Below are 18,088 nucleotides of genomic sequence, written 5' to 3'. Positions count from 1 at the left end.
ATGGCAAAAATGAAGAACAGGTCTGAGTGATTCTGTAACTCTTAGTGTCTAATGGGAGAAAGCAGAGGAGATAATCACAAGAGATGAGTGTCTCCCTGGCACCAAGGACAGAGTGGTGTGGTCTTTATAATGGTGATGGAATTGGAGGGCCAAATTGAAGCCAGTTGCCTCATTGCCTGTTGTCCAGAGGCACAGCTGTCAGCTCCTTCCTTATATGGGAGTCTTGGCATTCTGATGAGGTGATGGTCACCTGATGCATATTGTACACTGCCTCTTGGCAACAGCCCCCTCCAGCACTGCACCATGAGGTTCCTTAAGGACGGAGATTGTGTCTTACTCATCTTTGTCTCTCCAGTGTCCAGCCAAGTTCCTGGCACTCCATGATTATGCAGTATGTATGAATGAGGGAGGAAGTGGATGACGGATGAGCCATTAAAATGCCACCTTGAGGAGAGTGAGGCCGAGAGGTGGCTAGGATCCAAGCAAAGGGTCACAGCCATCAGAGAGAGAGCACTGAGGCATGCAGGGAGAGAATATTGTGCAAGCCAGGACAAGGTTTTGTCCTTCTGCCTTAGGCTGCGTTAAAAGGAGTTAGTAACTCACAGGCATGAGGCTCCATGCCTCAGTGTACTCTTATTTCCTTTTCCTAGCTATTACTCTCATTTTGTGAAAGGGGTTGATGAGGCTCAAAGAGGTTAGGCAACCTGAACAGCTGGAAGGGAGCCTAGGAAAAAGAGAAATCCTGAAGGGTATTGGTGCCTGAGCTCACCGGACAACAGCAGGCACTCTTCTCAACAGCCTGCTTAGCACCAGGAGCTATGAGCAGGAAAGGAAGACGAATCACGATTAACGCCTCGCTTCCTGTGTCCCCTTTTGTAATTTAATTTTATGGATTCGAGAGTTGAGTCGCAGGTTGTGGGAGCCTGCAGAGATGGGCCACCGGTGGTTTCCTTTAATCCTCCTTTTAATATCTTTGTTGCAGCCTTCTTTCCAATTCAGCTCCCAAGTCACATTAAAAAAAAAAAAAAAAAAACAAACCTCTTCCTTGGGGTAAGCCTTCCCTTATTAAACAGATTCAAATGAAAAGTTTTAAAGATAATTTGAACAATAAGAATCACTTGGTCGCTCCCAGCCAAAGCTCCTTTATTGCTGTATTTATCCCCAGTACTTCCTGTCTCATTCAGCAGCTCACTGAGCCCCTCACTGCCCATGCCCAGTTCCCCCAGGCCTTGGCCCCACCCTGCACTTGCTCCCCTCAGGGAGACTGGAGGAAAAGGGGTATGGTATGGCGAGGCATGTCTCACTTTCCACTTGCCAAGGACTGATAGTCCCAGGACTGCTGTAAAAAAAAATCTAGAAGGAGTGTCACCCATCCAGGGTGTCTCTACGGATACCATACAGGGAAACCAGAAGGCGAGGGAGGTGCGAGGTGGGCAAGGGGGACCCACCCAAAGTGTTGATAACTTGGGACCAATTCCACACCCCAGTGCCAACAGAAGCTACAATAGAAAGAAACAAGTGTTTGGCCTCTCTTAGACACTTCTGGCTTACTCCAGGGGTCAAAGGTGAGAAATCCCAGGCTGACCGTTGAAAAAGGAAGAGTTTCAAAGAAAAGCATGGCAGGCAGGCAGGAGGCGGGTCTGCACTGAGTCCTTCGTGCCCTGCTGGGGCATGTAAGGAAATGGACTGCACCACTTGTGAAGACCTTTGCTGAGAAATGTGTTATACGGGCTTGGCATTCTGGGAGCAGAGCGATTTTACAGTGTCCCTTACCTTTGACCGGGATGGTGTCACCATCCTGTCCCCACTTGGCAGCTGAGGAAATGAGGTCTCAATGATTTTTACACCTTGGCCAGTACTTGTGGCTTGGGGGCTCCAAAGGGTTTGTATGTATGAGCCTGGCCTGCTGGACTTGACTTCACAGCCAGGGCTGCCTCTCCTGCTCAGCCCGCTGCTGCTGCCTCTCTGTCAGAGCTGCTAACATTTGCATAGTGCTCCTTACAATTTACCAAGGGCTTTCACATTTCATCATCTCACTTAATCCTGCTGAGGTCTGGAGAGGGGAGGAGGGCTGGTGGGGCAGGAAGGCCGAAGCTTCTTCAAGGCCCTCCTTACAACCCTCCACTCCCTACCAGAAAAGTGAGTGGTGACTCAGTGGGGTTCCACATACCTTTGGGACATAGGCTGTCTATATGACTACTGGACCCCACTTCTAAACTGAGAGAAGTGGCCAGGGTCTTTTGGTGGCCAGAGAGGTGGACTCAACCTGTGTGTGTGAGTGTGTGTGTGTGTATGTGTGTGTGTGTGTATGTGTGTCTAGTCAGGGTGTATGTGTGACTTTGGGATATACACGTGTATACATGGCTATGGCGTATGTATGTGCATGGGTATATGGCTACAGTGTGTGTATGTGGTTGTGATGTGTGTATGTGCCTGCCGTGCATGTGTATGTGTCTTGCTATGTTGTGTGTACATGGTTGTGTGCATATGCATGCCTTTGAGGTATACCTATATGGTCATGATTGTGGCATGTATGGGAAGAGGAGATCCAGTAGTTGAGTGAGTGCCGGACCTGAGCGGAGAGAAGTTGGAGGAAGACAGGCTGTTTTGAGCTAGTTGTCCCTTTTCTCTCTATGCTAGTCCCAGGCCACCCGGAGCAGTGTGATATATGTGTCATGGGAATAAATGCTGGCCTCTGAACCTATGTAGGCAGAAAGACCAGAAACACCAGTATCCTCGACCCTAGTCAGGATGAGTCTCTCTTGGGGAAGAGCCTCTGTGTTCCCAGGGAGGACTCTTCTTTTCTGGAGCCCTTGGGTGCAGCAGTCTAGCCTGGCAACTGCTCCAGGCTCCTCTGGATTTTAAGGTTTCCATTAAGAAATCATGTTATTCTGATGGGCTTTTTAAAAATGTGACTTATGGTTTGGGAGTTTTGTTTTTTTTTTCTTTCTTTGTTTTTGTTTTGGTTTGTTTGTTTGTTTGGTCTTGTCTTGTTTTGTTTTTGAGACAGTGTTTTTCTGTGTAGCCTTGGCTGTCCTGTACTCACTTTGCAGACCAGGCTGGCCTCAAGCTCACAGAGATCTGCCTGCCTCTGCCTCCCAGAGTGCTGGGATTAAAGATATGATGAACCACTTTGTCCCTTGTTTTTCTTTATTTTTGTTTTGTTTTTTCTTACTACTTTCAGTACTGATGCTTTGTGTGTGTGTGTGTGTGTGTGTGTGTGAATACTTAATGTTTTGATTGTGCCATGCCATGGGGAGTTTCTTTTGTGGTATTGTCTAGTTGATGTTCTGTACGCCCCTTATATCTGTATGGGTCGGTCTTTCCTTAATTTGGAAAAGTTTTGTCTATGGACCTGTTGAAGATATGGTCCAGGTGACTGACCTGGCATCATTCTTCATCTATGCCTATTTAGAAAATTTTGGTCTTTTCACAGTGTTCTTAGATGTCACTTTCATTTCTTCATTTTTGTCTTCCTCCTCCTCTTTCTCCCCCTTTTCCTCCTCCTCCTCTTCCTCTTTGCTTGTGTGGTCTAATTCCTCTGCTTTAACATCAGGACCCGATATTCTGTCTTCTACTTGACCCATTGAGGGGTTCCTTATGCTCCTTGAGTGAGCCAGAGACATGGAGGCAGGACCTAGAGTTTTAGTTTGAATTTGTGGTTGAACAATGATGACATTTAAAGATGTAGGGAAGAAATGGGGAGAAATGGGTTCGGGGTTTTTGCAAGAAAACAATCATTCTGTCTAGAGTCAATTAAACTCCAGAATCTTGCTTAATTGCCATTTAATTAATCTTAAATCTGGATTTAAGAGAATTGTAACAACAACAAAAAGAGAATTGTAACAAGCCATTTACTGACTACTACTAGAGGTTACATCTTCATTTGTTTGCCATGGCACTCAAATTCCTCCACCTCAAAATGGGAATTTCGGGTTTCCTGTTGACTCCATGGAGCTGACTGTACATTTGCTCTCTTGATTTTTCCAGCAAATGCTCACCACGGCCTTCTCTAGGCCAAGCCCTGCACTTTCTAATTGGATTGTTGAGTTTTTCAACTCTGTCTTCATTTCAGCTTGAGTTTTCTTCAATATTTCTCTACTGAATTCAGTTTCCAAATCTTGAATTGTCTTTGACATTTCACTCTGCCATATGTTTGTGTTTTCTTGAACCTCATTCAGGCATTTACCGCCTGCTCTTCCCCTTAAGTTCATTGAGCTGAGTTGTTGTGTCTTCTTCAAACTGCTTTTAGCTTGATGAAGCTTGTTCTTTTAAGCATTGTGTCATTGTGGAGTTAATCTAGGTAATTCTCACTAAGAACATTTCTACAGGACTAGTGGGCTTCATGGGATATACTGTCTTGGCCTTTCATGTTGTCTGTGTTCGTGATGAGTCTTGGATATGTGGATTTCTTTATTTCATTGGTTGTGTGTCAGTGAGTCTGAGGCTAAGCCTGAGCATTGGGGATAGCATGGGCAGGCAAGGTTCCCAGGACACACTAGATTTGGCTGGGTCACACAGGTGCATCCCAGGCTAGGCCTGGAGGTTGGATATAGTATGGAAAGGTTAGACTCAGGAAGGCCTGCCAGGCTGGGATGGTGCACAGGATACATGACCTGGAGTGTGGGAACAGTCCAGGCAGAACTCAACAGGCTGAGCCTGAACACAGGTGTATGACCCAAGATAGGTCTGGAGATTGGAGAAGGTAACAGAGGCCACCAGGCTGGACTGAAGCATAGGCCAGGTGGGCCTAGTGATGGGATTTAAATTAGCTCATCAAGGTCAGTCAACCTCTGGAAGCTCAGTGAACTGCAGCTACAGCCACATACTTAACCCCCCACTTCCATGGTTAAGCAATGTGGGCTGAGTTCATCTGGTTCTTCTAGTAAGGGCTGGGCTTGACTGAACTCAGCTGGTTCCATGGCTAGTCCACGTGCCTTCAGGCCTGATGTCCTGAGAACTGAGGCTCCTTGGAGTCCCATTGGATGTGTCACCCTCTAGCAGGTTGGTCTGAGCTTATCTGCGAGGAGGGGAGGTCAGTTATCAGTCTCAAGAGAAGCAACAGGTTGAGACTTAGACCCAAGCACATGTTAAGTCTTGGCTTCTTCCTGGATCCTGAAGAGAAGCAGCTTGCAAAGGGTTTTTATAAATGCGTGATGAAGTAGAGATGTTTCATTGGATGATCGTGTTCCCCCTCTGAAGTTACAGTGGAGCGTGCTGAGGGTGGTGCCACAGAATAAGTGCCAACAACCACTGTCAATTTTCATCAATGGGACCTATGGTTTAGATATAGGGCCACTTGTAAAAGATCTGGCCTCTGCTAGATGTTGGGGATTGAGTCTAGTTTCTGCCTCCCTCCAGAAACTACTCTACTATGCTGTTCCTCACCTTGAAGACAAAGAACCTTGAGGTCAGAGATCAGTCTGCTGATGGACCATGGTTCAAGCCTGAGTTTGTGTATTTGACTCCAAAGCCACCTACTGGCTTCTCTTTATAATCAGCCAGGGCACCTGGCCTGGGTGACGTGTTTGCCATTGGTCTAAGATGCCATGCCTGGAAGAAAATATTTGCCTTGGTGTCCTTCTTTGGCACTAACAATTTCTCGCTTGCATTTTCCCATTGTTTGGCTCAGGCAAGTAGCAGTTTCCATCTTTGCTCCATGTTATCATGTACACAGAACTGCTGCTGGGGGAGCTAACAACATACTTGCTTAGTCACTGTGCTGGGAAGGGGTGCCTACCAGCCAGTAGCCTTTATTTATTTATTTTTACGCAATTCTGTACATTGCAAATGCGGAAATAACACAAGCAGCGGAGCTACAAGCACACCTGAAGCAGGGCGGCAAGCACAGACCTGGAAACCCAGAACTTTGGCATGGATTCCAACCTGATTCCTTTCTCTGGAGCCTGGGAGTTAGGCTGCCTTCCTGCAATGGTTCACTGGATAGAGTCTGGTAGATGTTATGACGTTTCTCAACCCAAAGCGAAGACTGAACATCACAGGGGTGCCAGGGCCAGCAAAGCTCAGGGGAAGAACGTAAGGGCTGGTGAAATCGTTCCACAGATAAAGTGCTCTGTGTACTCAGATAAATGCTGCCAGTGCGCATCTGTAATCCCAGTGCTGGGGGGCAGGGCAGGGACAGGCAGATTCCCCAAGCTCATTGGCCAGTCAGCCCAGCCAAACTGATGAGCTCCAGGTTCAGAGAGAGACCCTGTCTCAAACAAATAAAGCAGAAACGGAGCAAGAAAACGATCTGACACAGACGTCTGGTGTTGGTGATGTGCACTTAAGTGCACGTGCATACATATCTGAAGGAACACTATGTACCTCCCTGGCCCCCCCTTCCAATTTCCGGCTGGATTCTAGGAAGTTCGTGCTTATCTTTGAATTTAGTAAAGTTAGATGGCGCTTGGGAAATGTTCCCCAGAAACTCCAGATAACTGCCGAGAGTCAGTGTGGGCTGCACATCCCAAAGCCCACATCAGTCAGGGAGTGTAGTCATCTGACGAAGGGCCCCCACCCCTGCCTGGCAGGGAGTTCTTGAAATCAGGCAAAGTGGGAAGGTTGGGAGTGTCTGTTTGGTCTTCTGATCCGCCTAAGGGGGTGGGTACCAGACCAGAACCTAGAGCAAAGCCAGACTGATTGCAACAAGTCAAAGACTTGGCACAGTGCTGGGCCAGAAGAGAAGTGCACAGCAGGGGACAGACACAAGAGAGTTCCTTCGTCCATTTAGCCAACAAATCCTTTCTGATCTGGAGCTTTGTGGCGACAGGTGCTGTTCTAGGCTCCGAGGCCTCTGTGATGACCAAGACAGAGAGTCCTTGCCTTCCTGGAGTGCATATGACGGGGAAGAATGATAAAGGGAGATGCCATGAAGGAAACAGACGATGGAGTCCCCTCCCCCCAGAGCATGCCTAGGGAGAGAGGAAGGAACATTTCTTTAGAAGTCAGCTAGGAAGAAGACACGTGGAGATTAAGGCACCCGAATTGACAGCTGAATGTCGCAGAGGAGGCAGGTAAGGGGCAATCCAGGGGCTGCACAGTGCATTCATTCCTGAGACAATGCAAGGGGCCTTTGTCACAGGAATGAGCTGGCATCCCGGGGACCAGATAAAAGATGAACGTGGTAGAAGGAGAGGGAGACGGGCCAATTTGTGTAGTGTCCTGGGGATCATCAGGGAGTTTGGAATTTATCCCATGAGTAATGAGAATCCACAAGGCGGTTTTAAGCAAGGGAATTGCTTGATCTGGGTTCTGAGAACGTCCCTGCTCCGTGGCCGTGCAGTTTTCTAAAACAAACAAGAACAAGCCAATCTTATTTTCTTGGGGATATAGGGGGCTGAGGAGTCAGGGAAGACACAGGATTAAGGACTCCTGGGTGTGTGACGAATCTTGATCACCGCCAAGTGCTCGATAAAGGCTCTCAAGGGGGCATGGATACGGGACAGCATGGGGTCAGTTGCTTTATTTTCCCCACGTGCTGATGCCGGGTTACTGTCCCTCTGCATGTAGGGTCTTTGGCAGCGTCCCCATGGCCCTGGCCAGGACTCTTTTCTGGCGAGACAATTCTAACTGTAAGTTGGTGGAAGACTCCAAGGACCAGACATGCAGCTGACATGTAGCTGTCAGGGATGGCTAACGCTGTGAATGACAGGCTCAGGACGCAATACCTCACCATGGCGATCCTCCAAGGGTTAGGGTCATGGGATGGAGTGGCAATATTCCTGATTGCATTTAGATTAGGAAACAAAGCCCGGGCAGGAGCTTGGGGCACTTGGATGAAGGATCTCTCCAGAAAGGAGGCTGGCTAGGGCTGGGCAAGTGAGTACAGGAAATGGGCCAGCTGTGCCTCCTCCCTAACATGACAAGGTCCTCCTCCCTAACATGACAAGGTCCTTGGTCTTTCAGGGCTCCTGTTCCTATCCGGAGGTGGGAATGATACTGCCAGGTGTCCAGGGATGTGGAAGGGATCAAGTGTGAGCGTGGGTGTTGCTTACCTGGCTTCCCTTCTGCCTTGTGGTCACTTCTTTTTCTTTTTTTCCATAGTATTTTTTTATTTTATTAATTTATTCATATTACGTCTCAATGGTTATCCTATCCCTTGTTTCCTCCTATTCCTCCCTCCCTCCCATTTTCCCCTTACTCCCCTCCCCTATGACTGTTCCTGAGGGGGATTTCCTCCCCCGTATATGCTCATAGGGTATCACGTCTCTTCTTGGCAACCTGCTGTCCTTCCTCTGAGTGCCACCAGGTCTCCCCATCCAGGGGATGTGGTCAAATATGAGGCACCAGAGTTCCTGTGAAAGTCAGACCCCACTCTCCACTCAACTGTGGATAATGTCCTGTCCATTGGCTAGATCTGGGTAGGGGTTTGAAGTTTACTGCACATATTGTCCTTGGCTGGTGCCATAGTTTGAGCAGGACCCCTGGGCCCATATCTGCCCATCATAATGTTCTTCTTGTAGGTTTCTAGGACCCTCTGGATCCTTTTATTTTGCCTTTCTCCCATGCTTAATAAATGATGCATCGAGCGGCCTTGGTGGGAGTTACCCGGAGAGCTCACAGCCAGGCTGTGCACCTCTATTTTAGGTAGTGTTTGCCTCTAGCTTTTTAAACGACCCCATTGACCTTGGCAGAGCAGCAGGGTGGGGGTGGGGATGAGCTGCGGGAGTCAGGTTTGAATCATTCCAGATTTCTACAGCTGTCTGGTGGCGGTGGCGGTGGCAGTGGCAGTGGCGGGCTGTGCAGAGATGGGGTGCCCTTTTACAGATATAACTAGCCTCGCAGGTGCCCTTGGACCTAAATTTAATTCCCAGAACCAACACAAAAGTGGCAGGTGTGGTGATATGTACTTATAAGGCCGTCCCTAGGGAGGTAGTGACAGGAGGATTTCAGGGGCTTGCTAGTCAACCCATCTAAACTGATTTATGAACTCTGGGCCAATGGGAGACTTGTGAGCAATGTTCCTCTGGCTTCAATGTGTACATAAGCACACGTGCATTCTTCTCCCCCTGTGTACATGCCTGTGTTCTTGCATGTGTGTGCATGCACGCACACACACAGAGGCATGTGTGCGCACATAAACACTCATATGCATACCCACATGCACTAACACAGAAGGACACTGGGAAACGAGAACCTGTTTTCCTGCTACTTGGCACTTTTGAAGAGTCACAGTGTATATATGTAACCCAGAAACCAAATATAGACGCCAGTAGACTGACTAACGTGAAGGTCCCAGGTGTCCGCTTCCCGCTTTCCTGATGATTGACATGTGCAACCTAAAAAGGCTCTTGTCTGTGGTACCTTCTCCTCCCTCCCTCTTTTGCTCCCTCCCTCCCTTCTTCCCGCCCTTCCTCCCTCAGCTGGATTAGTTTTAAAGGAAACCCCAGACGTAATTGATCTACACATATTTAACGTGTAGCTCTGAGATTAAAGGCTGTTTTTGCTATTTAAGTGTGACCACAATGCCATGTTCACAGTGTTAAAATTATAAGCATCCTTGGAGTGAGGCTAATTCAGAAAGGGTATTGACATACTGCTGGCTTTGCAAGACAGTGGAGGTCGGGGGGGGGGGGGGGGGGGGGAAACAAAACTGGTCTTTCAAGTGACTGGTTCCTGAGACTTGTGTCTCCCCTGATCCCTTGAAAGGAGGAGGAGGAGGATCTGAAACTTGGGGCATCCTCTTTACTCTGATTGTTCCTGGGGCACAGTGGGGAGAGTAGGGCCTATTTATAGCCCTAAGTCTAGACATGGGAGGAAGGCAAAAGGAAGGGAATATTTGAGAGGGAGAGAAGAGTCTGAGGGAAAGAGAATCTGAGAGTAGGAAGTGGGTCTTCTCTGTGGACTATCAGGGGCAGACTCTGCTCCCCTGGTTCTGAGTGAACCATGTGTCCCCCTGGTTTTTGTATAGATTTGTGTGCATTGAGACATGCACATGCATACATACGTGGGTGCATGGGAGGGTGTATGATGTGTGTGTGAGAGAGAGAGAGTGTGTGTGTGTGTGTGTGTGTGTGTGTCCTCACAAGCAAACAGCACTATCAGGAAGTAGGGACATGCCATGGACTCTGTTTTGGGTATTTCCTGTGCTGCCTTAGTGCACAGACCATACCTTGGCTTACCTATAGTAAAACTGCAGCAGCTGAGCCCCATGACAACCCCCTTTTTCCCCTTCTGCCTCTTAACCCATTTTCCCTCTTCCTGTGCCCTGAGTGGCAGCTGATTAGGTTCCCAGAATGTGCCAGGCATAGGCAACTGCATCTGCCCCTCCCAGAAACTCTTCGAGTATGCACAGCTGATGCTTCTAAGCTGGGGTTCCCTGGCTCCCCTGGAAATTCAGTGGAGGAAGGTGCCCCACCAAGGTTGCTAGTGGGTTGAGATGGCAGGCTTACCATCTTCTCCCTCCCCTGAGGAGAACCATTAACCAGGAGCTAGGTACTCATTGGCCCATCAAGTACCACCAGTCCATTAGAGTCCAGACCAGTGATGGAGATCAGGGATAGGGGAGCAGGGGTGTGGGGAGAGCCTTATGAGATGGTTCACAGTCCAGGAAAGTACTACCATCATCCACAGTAAAAACAATTCAGATGCATGACCCTGTCAGAGGCCATGCCAGCAAGGGTAGATACAGGTACGCAGATGGTCACACTGTGGAATCCAGGATTCATGGTCTGGTCAGACCGTGAGCCTGAGCTATGCAGACATAGTCAAGGATAGTTCCACAGCCCTTGTGACAGAGTATCCGGGGTGTTCAAACACCCCTTCCACAATACTCCTGGGAATCACACAAGGGTATCAAATTGCCTGAGATGCTGAATAACGTGTCCAGGGTCACACAGATGAGAAGTGACCGAGCTAGGTGTGAGCTTTACTGTACACTTCACCATCCAGCAAGAGGGAGGGACTGGCTGTATATTATTCTTGGGGACTCCTGAGCAGGCTCTACAACTCGCAGCCAGCCCCCTTGCTGTGCACAAATTTCCCCAGGAAATGACCTCTCCGGTGTCTGTTGCCTTAGGTCCCAAGGAAGGAGGGATGGATATTCTCAGCACATTGGCCTACAGGGTGATGCTGAGTCCTACTAGTAGTTGGCTTTGTGTCCTCCTGGCCCATCTTCCTTCCTGAGAAAGCAATGGGCTTTCATACTAGGAAATGTGTTTCCAACAGGTTGTGAGTCCATCTTCTTTCCCTCGGGCCTGTGGCTGGCTGGCAGAGCCACTGGCTTGGTGAGCTGGTGAGCGCGCTAACTGTAGGGTGTCTTTGAACCTTCCGCAGGGCTCTGGCGCTGAGTGGTGGCAAGGATGAAATCTCCCTGTTGGTGGAGCAGGAGTTCTTAAGCCTCACCAAAGAACATCTCATCTTGGTCCAAGATGGCTCTGGGGAGCTTGCAACACCTATCGTCACTCCCCAGGGCACCCGGGAGCTGGCTCCCTGCTTTCTCATGCCTCCTCTCGGGACAGACAGCACTGAGTTTGCAGGATCCTCCGTAATGGCTGGTGACAAGCTCCAGGAGCAGGAGCTGTCCATGCCTATCATCGGTAGCAGGCAGGACTCCGACTCTGCCATGTCTGCAGTCACGGGTATCCTTCACGCCGCCAAGGTCAAGAGTATCAGGGAGACTAAGGACAAGGGCCACAGCACGGGTGCCTCTAATTCGGAGATCAGCAAACTCCTGGCCCAGTTCCCGCTGAAGTCTACTGAAATGTCCAAGGTCCCTGACAACAAGATGGTGCTGGAAGAGACCAAGGTCATTAAGGACTTCCTGCAGAATAGCATCTTCAATGGCTCTGGACCCCGAGAGCCCATGGGGCTGGGCCCGTTCCTGCTGTTGCCACCCCCGCCTCCTCCTGCGCTCCCCGACAAGCTACCCGAGTTCTCTCCTCCGAAGAGGCAGCTCCCGGTGTTTGCCAAGATCTGCTCCAAGACTGAGGCTGACCCCACCCTTGAGGGCCACCACTGGATTGGTGAGTAGGACTGGGAACAGAGAAGTGAGGGGGGACTTTCAGGGAGGAAAGTCTGGCTCAGGGAGCTGGTCAAGGACACGATGCATCTTTGTGCAAAGCTAAGCAATGCAGCACTCCCTGTATGTGTGCTAGAGCTCGAGTGTGTGTGTGTGTGTGTGTGTGTGTGTGTGTGTGTGTGTGTGTGTGTGTGTGTATTTGGGGGTATATCAATGTGTGGATGAATGAACATATGTATATGTCTGAAGGCCAGAGGTAATTTCAAGTGGCTTTCTCTGTCGCTCTCCATCTTATTTCTTGAGACAGGCTCTTTCAAGGTCATGTAGCCAAAGTGCCTGGCCAATGAGCCCCCAGGATCCTGACTCTGCCTAGCACTAGGGTTACAGACATGAACCATCGCACCTAGCTCTTTACACAGATGCAGGGAGTCCAAAACCAGGTTCTCAGGCAGGTATGACAAGCATGTCACTAACTGGGCCATCTCTCCCGGCCCTGGAAGACGTGTCATTTCTGACTTTACTAGGTACCCAGAGCATGCTGGAAGAAGTATCCACCTTATTAGAAAAGATCCGCGGGGGTCACTTACCTCCTCATAGAGGCACCCGCTCTAGTCATCAGGACTGGTCCACCTTCTCTAGGGCGTATCCAGGCACAGTTCAAACTGCTGGTCCTGGATTTGTTCTTGGGGGACTCTAGAGGCTTGGATAAGTTTATTTTCAACATTTGAATAAGGACTCTAGTCTTTGCAGGAAACTCATCCCCTCCCGGTGCTCCCTGCCCATCTCTGGGATTCCACATTGTGTATGCTCACACTGGATTGCAGAGTGGTTGGCCCACAGTCTCCAGTCCCTAGGAGAATAGATTACACTCATGGCAACCAAGAGAAAGGTCACCCCCAGGCTGAAGGGTGACAGTTAACTGACAGTGTCTGTCTGGGGAGGGCCCACGCCACTTCTCTGACAACAAGAACAAGGTCACCTTCTGGAGCGTTTCTATGTTCTAGACCACTTGAGGGACCTCAGGAAATCAGAGCTGAGGTGACAAGCTAGACTCAGCGCTTGGCAGGTCTGGTGGAGTCCCAAGGTGGGAGAGGCTTGAGCCACCCTGTCCTTCTAGAGGGCCCCTTCATATTCCCTGATGAAAGGACTGCAGACCAGAGGTGCCTTGTCCACTTCTCTTCCCTGTACTCAGAAAGTGCCTTTGTGTACTTTCTATGGGAAACTTATGACAGAGGGATCTTTGTACAGGGCGAGTGCACTCAATAGAGAAAGCACAGCGGTAGCACAGCTGAAGGTGCCTCTGTGTGTGTTTATATAGTTAAGAGGCAGAGGAAAAACAGGTGAGGGAGAGAGAAAGAGGGGAGAGAGAGAGAGAGAGAGAGAGAGAGAGAGAGAGAGAGAGAGAGAGAGAGAAGAAAAGAAGGAAGGAAGGGATAGAGACACAGAGACAGACAGACAGACAGACAGAGGGAGAGGGGTAGAGAGTGCCCAGATGTCAGGCAGGTCTTGCAGATGTTCAAGGGACTGACTGTAGTCCGTGAGAGGCTGCAAATATGCCAGTCTCTGGGGGGGGGGATAACTACTATTAGTGGGTATGTTATTTCAGCATTCTAGCTGGGGGCTAAACTCAGCAACCAGAGGAACTCCTGGAAGAGACTCTGGGGACACGTTCTGCTAAAAATGTCATAGTCTCCTAAATTGGCCCTGGCTAGAGCAGCACTTCCCTTTGCTTGGAAGGTAAGGTCCAGGCCCATGCAGAGCCCCTCAGGCCTGCTGGGATAGGTGGTAGGGGCTCCGTGATATGGTAGGAGCAAGTCCACTACCATCGGTAACAGTAAAGCACAGGTCCTCGGATCCAGCTACTGCCACATTTCCCAGATGCCTGCAATGTGTCCAGAGTAGCACAAAGCCATCCAGCTGTATAGATGGGCCTCTCAGCAAAACTCCACGAAGGTGCCCAGAGACAGTCATTCTGAGGAAGGACTGAGGGGCAGAGCACAAAGCCCGCTTTCTGCTTCTAACAGAAATGCCTTAGTAGTAATTATGTCCATATATGTCTGAGTATATCTCCAGATTATATAGTATGTAATATACATGCGTACACATTTATAAACCTGCCTTCCTATTTCTTGGTTCCAGGAACTCTTCAAATACCCAATCCAAAGATGCTCAAGAGCATTAACACATAATGGCATACAAGCCCCGCACTCCTTCCTACACACTGTAAATAATCTATAGCTGACTAGTGGTGCCTAATCCCATGTAAATGCTTTGTAAATAGTGGTTACAGTGTGTTGTTTAGGGAATAATGGCGAGAAATCCTGTATGGGTTCAGTGAGGACACAGTGCTTTCTTAGAATGTTTTGTATCCACTATCTCCCCCCTATTCCATTTTTGAAAACAAAGAGTTACAGCAGTGAAGGGAATGTGGGTAAAAGCTCTGATGATGTGCCACAGGTGTCAGGGTGTCCTTCTGAGAGGGATGGATGCTCAGTGTTTTTCAGGGGCCTATGGAATGGCCCTTCTATACACTCCAGTCAACTATAATGACTCACTTTGTCCCTTTGATGTTTCCTGGCATTTGTCTGTAGCTGCCCAGGTCTGTAACACCTTCCTGATAACCTCAAATAAGTCTTGCTAAATCTTCCTTCCTTCTGGGTTGAAGGACCCTCTTAGACAGATGAGATCTTAGCCAGTATCTTCTTCCATGTTGTCTCTTTGTCACCTCACAGTGCCCATCTGCCTTTCCTGGAGCTATTTCTGGGCACATCTCCCTCTTCCTTGTGTGAGCTCCTGCAGGGCAGTCTAGCTCTGACTCATGGCTGTGCCACCGGTACTCAGGGAAAGGCCTGGAGCTGATGGGAGAGCTGAATGGCCAGTGAGAATCACAGTGGAGGCGAAGTCCACAATGAGGGACTAAAGAGCATGACTCAGACTGTGTGTCCTGTAGGGATGGATGTGTGTCTCTTAGCTAAGCCATGTGCTTCCATGTGGCCAAACCACATCCAAAATACCTTCACAACCTTAGCCTGGCTCTATGCATGGAAAAAGGGAAGGAAGAGAAGGAGGGAAAAGCAAGAGAAGAAAGGAGGGAGGAAGAAAAGAATGAAAATGAATGGCCAGGCATGGTGGTGTACACCTTTAATCTCAGAATTCAGGATGCAAAGACAAGCAGATTTCTGTGACCTTGAGGCTAGCCAGGTCTACATGGTGAGTTGAGGTCAACCTCAGCTACACAGTGAGGCCCTGTCTAAGAAAAAAGAAGAAAAAGATATGGGTATATGGATAATAGGTGGATCAATAAATGGATAGATGGGTGGGTGGATGAATGGATGGATGGATGGATGGATGGGTGGGTGGATGGATGGATGGATGGATGGATGGGTGGGTGGATGGATGGATGGATGGATGGATGGGTGGGTGGATGGATGGATGGATGGGTGGATGGATGGGTGGATGGATGGATGGATGGATGGGTGGATGGATGGATGGATGGATGGATGGATGGATGGATGGGTGGGTGGGTGGATGGATGGATGGATGGGTGGGTGGATGGATGGATGGATAGATGGGTGGATGGATGGATGGATGGATGGATGAGTGGATGGATGGATGGGTGGGTGGATGGATGGATGGATGGATGGATGGATGGGTGGATGGATGGATGGGTGGGTGGATGGGTGGGTGGATGGCATGGCTGGATGGGTGGGTGGGTGGGTGGGATGGCTGGCTGGCTGGCATGGCTGGATGGTTGGGTGGTGGAGGATGGCTGATGCTGGCTGGCTGGATGGATGGCTGGCTGGCTGGGTGGGTGGCTGGCTGGCTGGCTGGCTGGGTGGGTGGCTGCCCGGCTGGAGTGTTCCTGGCTCGATGCGTGGCTGACTGCTCGCTAGTGGCGCCTCCTCGCTGATCACTGGCTACTGGCTGGCTGGATAACCCAATCCGATGACTGGCGCTGCGTGACTGCATGGATCGGGTAGATGGCTGAGTGGGTAGGTGAGTGGATCAATAGGCAGATGGAGGAGTAGACAGGGGAGTGGAGAGATGGCTGTATCAGGCAAGAATGTCAGAATGGGCCACAATCAGAGCAGACTTCAGCATGAACCCAGGGATGCACCTGACTGAGACCCAGTCCCTAGTGTGGCCTAGACCTCAGTATGAAGCAAGAGCTACAAGAAAGTAATTAAAAAAAAAAAAGAGGTTTTTGCCTTCCAGAGGCTTTGACTCAGTCTCCCTCCTTCTGTAGAACGAACCCCTGGCACTAAAGAGCTGGCCAAAGGTCGAGAGAGCTTCTTTCTTAGCCAGTGGCCCCAGAGCCGGAAGGATGCGTATGGTGAGGAGGGTTACAGTGACTCAGTGGGCACCATCTCCATGACTCTGCCAACCAAGAAGCCTGTGTGGCCAGCTGAGAAGAACCTGCTCTATGAGTTCTTTGGGGCCACCAAGAACCCCAGTGGGCAGCCGAGGCTTCGAAGCAAAGTGGATATGGATGGGCTAGATCTAAAATGTAAGTGAATCTTCCCTGGGTGGGTACCTGAGAACCCTCATGGGCCCAGGCAGGGGTACCTCAGCCTGTCCATGGGCGAGTCTTTTTCCCCTTGGGTGTCAGGAGTTTTAAACTCCATAAGAAAGAGGAAATGATTTTCTCCCAGCATCCCCTAAGGGAATCTAACTGCTAAAGGAATGTAATTGGTTTTCAGAAATCCCGGGGGTACACACAAAAACTGATGTGGTACATGCCTCCAACCTGAGACGTATTACAGCTTCTCGGTTTGCCCAGGCTACAGAGAAATCCATGCTTCGATTTATTTCCACAATGAGATTATTTGTGACCTGGCCTGGCTTCCTCTCCTTTGCCCCACCTACAACTGTGTCAGTTATGAAGTCAAAACCCTTTTCCAAACACAAAGAAACAGCAGCAACAACAACAAGAAGAGATGCTGGGAAGGTGGGTAGTTCTGATTCCACAGCCCATGGATGTCTCTGTGAGGGGAAGAATTCATACTTGTGCACAATAGCAATTAAACCTAACCTCATGCTTTAAAACCTCAGTATTAAGATCCTGCACTGATCTAGTTCATGCTTTTAAATACTCAGCTTTGAGAGCTAGAGATGGCTCTGTGGGTGAGAGTGCTTACTTCTCTTCCAAGGGACTGGACTTTGGTTCCCAGCACCCATTCTGGGTGACTCACAAGGATCTGTAACTCCAGTTCCAGGGGATCTGACACCCATGCAGATCACACACACACACATATGCACATCACACATACACACCCGCCGGCATGCACATACACACGAAGAAAAATAAAATCAACCTTTAAAATATTTGGAAAACCATTCCCAAATACAGAGACAACAAGCCGCACAGTTTCTAGTGTTGCTGAGCATCCATCCCTGGTCGGGTGGATTTAATCATTTAGGGGGTGGGGACCCTTTGCAACAGCTTTGCACTTGTTTGTATAATGCTGGAATTTGCTTTTGCACGTAGGTGGAATACAGCCTTAGCAAGCAATGTGGTTTATTGCATACCTTGCTCACCAGCCTCATTTGCCATTGAGTGATGGGGAGAGAAGCCAGCCCTTACAAATGAACCAGCGCTACACTAATGATTGGTTCCTGGAGTTAGAAATCTCCTGGACTTGAAAGGACCCTCTGGGAGCTTAAAGGACCTGGTCCCTGAGAATAGGTAGCCCTGGGTAGTTATAGTACAGAAGGCAGCTAGCCTCTCCCCACTACAGGCACTGAGATGCTCGCCCTCTGCTGTGACTTGCAGTTAACCCACCTACAACAGTGCCCGACAAGAACATCAAGTATGCTGGGAATGTTTTTGCCCCACGCTTCACCACAGCCTTGACCTCAACCACGCTGAACCAGCCTCTCTGGCTCAATCTCAACTGTCCACCTCCGCCAGTGTTTTCCAGCCACTCCACCTTCCCGCACTATCAGGTAAGCAAGAGGCTGTGGCTTCCCCGCAAGAACCTTGGGACTCCCCAAGAATGCCATCCCTAACCATAAGTTACATGAGGATGAGAGATGACATTGCCAACCTGTGGACTTCCGCTGCTATTTTCATTGTGGTTATACTGACTCACTACTTGGTATACAAACACACGCGCACACACGCAC

The 18,088-nt window shown here is 49.4% G+C and overlaps 1 protein-coding gene across 1 annotated transcript in view; it reads left to right on the top strand.

Moving 5' to 3' along the window:
- The window catches only part of C29H1orf94 (chromosome 29 C1orf94 homolog), a 44,394-nt gene that overhangs the window by 9,467 nt on the left and 16,839 nt on the right, over positions 1-18,088 (top strand). The window contains exons 2-4 of the mRNA XM_051171886.1: positions 11,278-11,966; positions 16,209-16,469; positions 17,736-17,908. Of these exons, the coding sequence (XP_051027843.1) occupies positions 11,278-11,966; positions 16,209-16,469; positions 17,736-17,908 (1,123 nt within the window). The remainder of the gene's footprint in view (positions 1-11,277; positions 11,967-16,208; positions 16,470-17,735; positions 17,909-18,088) is intronic.

The sequence above is a fragment of the Acomys russatus genome, chromosome 29 (genome assembly GCF_903995435.1).
Source record: "Acomys russatus chromosome 29, mAcoRus1.1, whole genome shotgun sequence".
Taxonomy (NCBI): domain Eukaryota; kingdom Metazoa; phylum Chordata; class Mammalia; order Rodentia; family Muridae; genus Acomys; species Acomys russatus.
This window is presented reverse-complemented; position numbering and strand designations above follow the sequence as displayed.